General features: G+C 40.1%; 1 protein-coding gene across 1 annotated transcript; it reads right to left on the reverse strand.

The window, feature by feature from the left end:
• Positions 1 to 1642: 1642 nt before the first annotated feature.
• On the reverse strand, positions 1643 to 2284 carry LOC147503576 (uncharacterized). The gene is made up of 2 exons (XM_086604897.1): positions 2048 to 2284; positions 1643 to 1975 (listed from the first exon to the last, which is right to left on the reverse strand). The coding sequence occupies exons 1-2, from the start codon at positions 2282 to 2284 to the stop codon at positions 1643 to 1645; spliced, it is 570 nt and encodes a 189-aa protein (XP_086461023.1).
• Positions 2285 to 4878: the final 2594 nt, after the last annotated feature.

Raw genomic sequence — 4878 nt, forward strand, 5'->3', positions numbered from 1 at the left:
TTTTCATCCCTTCCCACCAAAAGGTCCTCTTCAAGTCATGATACATCTTCGTTCCTCCAAGATGAATTGTAAACCAAGAAAGATGAGCTTCATATAATATCTCCTTTTTTAACTCTGCATCATCTAGTACACACAATCTCCCATGAAATCTCAATCCTCCCTCAGAATCAACTGCCCAATCAGACGGACACTCATCTAAAATATCAATGACCAGATCATCTAACCGACTCAAAAGAAATCGGTCTCTGTGCTGCATGGCAATCACTCTACTGAAAATCACCGGCCTAACCTCCAAACTGTATATATACCCCTCATCTGTACCTGGTATAGTCCAGACATCATAAGCTAATATACTCTCTAAACTCTTCCACTCTTGCACCATAAGAGTGGTCAAAACACCAGGCAATCGACTAAGTGCATCTGCAACTACATTGCCCTTGCCTGGGTGATACTGAATCTCGAAGTCATAACTACTTATGAATTCCATCCATCTCTGCTGTCTCATGTTCAACTCTTTTTGTGAATAAAGATACTTCAAACTCTTGTGATCTGTGTAAAGCTCGAACTTCTCACCATATAAATAATGCCTCCACACCTTCAAAGCAAAAACCACTGCCGCTAACTCCAGGTCATGAGTAGGATAACGTCTCTCGTGTATCTTCAACTATCATGAAACATACAACACCACCTTCTGGTCTTGCATTAACACACAACCCAAACCAATTCCACTAGCATCTGTAAAAACCACTAGTTTTCCACCTCTAGTCAGGATTACTAGAATTAGAGCTGTAGTTAACCTCTGTTTCAATTCTAAGAAAGTCTTCTCATAATCATTAGTCCACATAAACTTCACATCCTTCCTAGTTAACTTTGTGAGCGGAGCTGCAATATGCGAGAACTTCTCAATAAAGCTCTGATAATATCCAGCTAACCCCAAGAAACTCCTAATCTCTATAACAGTGGTTGGTTGTTTCAATTCTTTCACTGTAGCAACCTTCTCAGGGTCTACAGTAATCCCCTCACTAGATACCACATGTCCCAAGAAACAAATTTCTTCTTCCCAAAAATGGCACTTGCTAAACTTAGCATACAACTTCTGTTCTCTAAACGTCTGCATCACTATCTTCAAATGCATCTTATGTTTTTTTGTGTTTTGTGAATACACTAAAATGTCATCAATGAAAACAATCACAAATTTATCCAAATAAGGCCTAAAAATACGATTCATCAAGTCCATAAAGAATGCAAGTGCATTCGTCAACCCAAAAGGCATCACAAAAAACTCATACAAACCATACTGAGTTCTAAATGCCGTTAAAGGAATACTCTTCTCTTCAACTCCCATCTGATAATAACCAGTCCGTAAATCAAACTTTGAAAATACCTTAACCCCTTTTAATTGATCCAACAAATCATCAATCCTAGGAAGTAGATACTTATTTTTTATAGTCACCTGGTTCAAATCCCTGAAGTCAATACACATCCTCAAAGTACCATCCTTCTTTGAAACAAAAACAGCAGGTGCACCCCATGGTGAGTTGCTCGGTCATATGAACCTGGTCATACACACCTTAAAAGATTCAAACCCATATACTCAAAAGATATGGTTAAGCCAAAAATAAAATCACTAAAACTTAAACTCTTACCCATTCTTGAGTAATTCCTCAACTTGCACTTTCATTTTGTCCAATAGCTTAGGCGCCAACCGGTAAGCCGACTTTGAAACTGGTGCAGTCCTTGGTAACAAGTCTATACGAAACTCCACCTCCCTCTTGGGTGGCAACCCTGGAATCTCTTGAAAAACATCTTCGAAGTCTCTCACTACTTCTACATCGCTGATATCCCTCGTAGGTATCTCTATAGAGCATAGGAAACTAGACATCATCGAGTCCTCCTTACTATCACATGTGTGAATCAACCTCGGCATGTCAGGTGTATTCACTATAACTTCCCTCCTCGCACAATCCAAGGTAACCTGATAACGCGTCAACCAGTCCATACCAAGTATGAAATGGAAACCCTCAAACCCCAAAACTATCAAGTCTACCACAAAGACACGGTCTAATAAATACAACTTAAAACCTTTGCACTCGTCATATAAGGTAACAGAATCTCCTAGCGGTGTCTCAACACACAAAGGTGTAGATAAAGGTGTAGTTTTAAAACGTTCCTTCTCACCATACTGACGAGATATAAAGGAATGTGAAGCAACCAAATCAAACAAAACTCTGAATATAAACTGAGATGAACTAAAGATACCTTCAACATTCCCATGTCCTGGCATAGCTGCATAGGCTCTAGCACGAGTGACTGGTGTTGGTGCTCTATTCTGCTGATTACCCTGCTTGGTAGGGCAATAACAAGATAAATGACCCACCTACTTACACTCCCAGCAAGCCCTTTCAACAGGAACTATGGCTCTAAGTGCTGGTGCAGGTAAAAGTAATGCTGCTAGTCAATACGGAAGAGTGGGAGCACGACCCTGAAACTGGTTACCCTGCCTCGGCCACTAATTCCCCTGAGGCCTATAGCCTCCAGGCTACCCCGGTGGCCTATAACCACCCTGCTGTGTAAATCCTCCCTAAGGTCGGAATACACCCTGCTGGTGAAATCCTCCCTGAAACCTCTAGGATGGTGGTCTCTGAAACGGACCCCTCTGAGCAATATCATAAGGCCTAAACCTATTCGGTTGCCTGCTCTCAAAAGGCCTAAGGCCAACAACTGGTATCTCACCAAACTTCCTCTTCCCCCTCGACTCTCTTAGAGCTGCATTTTGCTCCTCATATCTCAATGCCAAGTCCAACACACGATCAAAGGTGTCCCCGTCAAAATGAATCAACTAGCTGGACAAGTAACTCCCTAGTCCACGTATGAACTTTTGGTTTTTCCTCTTATCAGTATCCACAATATGGGGAGCAAACCTCGATAACTCATTAAACTTGGTCACATACCCAGTCACAGACTTCCCTTCTTGAGTCAACTCAGAGAACTGTTGAGCCAACTGCTCTTTTATTGCTTCAGGAATGAACTTACTCTCAAATCTAATCTTGAAGTCCTCCTAAGTCAAAGTTCTAGTGTCCAGACTAGGGGTGAGAGCTCGCCACCAAAACCTAGCAGCGTCATCAAGTTGGTGAGCATCAAACTCCTACTTCTATACCTCAGTAAGTTGCATACACTCAAATACATTTTCACAACTTTGAATCCAAGACTCCACTACGATCGCGTTCCCAACACCAGTAAACCGCTACCCACCAAGAGTACCAAACTCCTTATTACGCTTAGCAAAAGGATCTCCATGAACAGGATGGTTATTCTGCATAGCCTACAACAACTGATTCAACTGTCCTCCTGACATCTATACTGGAGTGTTCACTGATGGTCCAATAGTATTACCATTACGTGTCTCAACCATGATCTACAGTTCCAAACAAAACTCCCATTAATATTCATATATTTTCAAAACTCTCAACAATATAACCCATATTCCACATCCGAGGATCACTTAGACTTTCTAAATCTAAGCTAACCTAGGCTCTGATACCAAAATGTCACAACCTAAATTTCTAAGCAATTAAAAAGTGAATATTTGAAATAGAAATATCTCAAACATCGCTATGTTCAATTGTCTAAAAACCCAGGCTATAACGGGGTGGATACAACACATGCCAAAATCGAAAACCCACATCATAAAAGAATCAACTTAAATTAAATAAACCTAAGAATTTTCCACCATCACTTTATTAAGCTATCTTCCGTCCAAACAAAATATCAAACAAACTCTAAGAATAAAAGTCATCACTACCATGTTCTCATGTCATGCTGAAAATGTAAACTACATTATTACATCCTTCTAATAAGAATCGGACCTAATAAAGGAACTAACAGACTGCTCCAGGCAAGAATCCAAATCACACGCCGTGGTTCCACTACCTTCCACCTATGCTCCCAAGAACACACCCACGTTGCCAAAACAAAACAAACATAGGTCAGCAAAATGGAATTTGCTGGTATGAGTAGACTAACAACACAAATCATTTCTAGACTTTAATCATCCAACAAACACTTTATATGTACCCATATCTTAACCATTCTTAGCATGGAAGACAGGTAGTTCCGTCATTTCAACTGGCATAGTGTCTTCCCAAGCAAGACTTCCATTCTATTAACTCATTATAATAACTCGTTTTAATAACTAAGTAATTGAATTAAAACTTATCGATATCCTCTTCTGTATAAAGGTAGGACAGCGTCCCTGCACCAAAATATTATTAAGTCCTACCCTCCTGCAAACGGAAGTTAGGAATTCTAAATAAACATATGTAGATATCATATCAGTATCCAAATGTAAGTCCAAGCACACACGTACAATCAAATCAATTTCTCTTATTAATTAATCAATTACTTTTCTTATACCCCCACCCTTTAGTATCTGCTCCACGATTTGCACTCCACACATTTGCCAAATCACACATTCTTGTGTGCCTCTCTCCTACCGAATACAACAATATCATAGCCATATCTGGGCTTTCATACACATATTTCATAGCCTCTTTGGGCATAAAACTCAGGACATTCCCGCCACATTCAAGGAATACCTATCATATCACTAATGGGCCATTCATGGCATATTCAATGAATGCCCTGGGTCATTCCCGCCACATTCAAGGAATACCCAACCTTACATTCTCGTACACTCAAGGAATACAACTAAGTAAAGAAAGGCTTAATACCTTAGTTCCTCTACAGAGGCGATCCAAATAATCACGGTCATTCATGGCACATTCAATGAATACCCGAGTCATTCATGGCACATTCAATGAATACCCATTTATAACGCTAACGGACTATTTATGGCACATTCAATAAATGCCCACCTAG

Source organism: Coptis chinensis, chromosome 4 (assembly GCF_015680905.1).
Source record: "Coptis chinensis isolate HL-2020 chromosome 4, ASM1568090v1, whole genome shotgun sequence".
In the NCBI taxonomy this organism is placed as follows: domain Eukaryota; kingdom Viridiplantae; phylum Streptophyta; class Magnoliopsida; order Ranunculales; family Ranunculaceae; genus Coptis; species Coptis chinensis.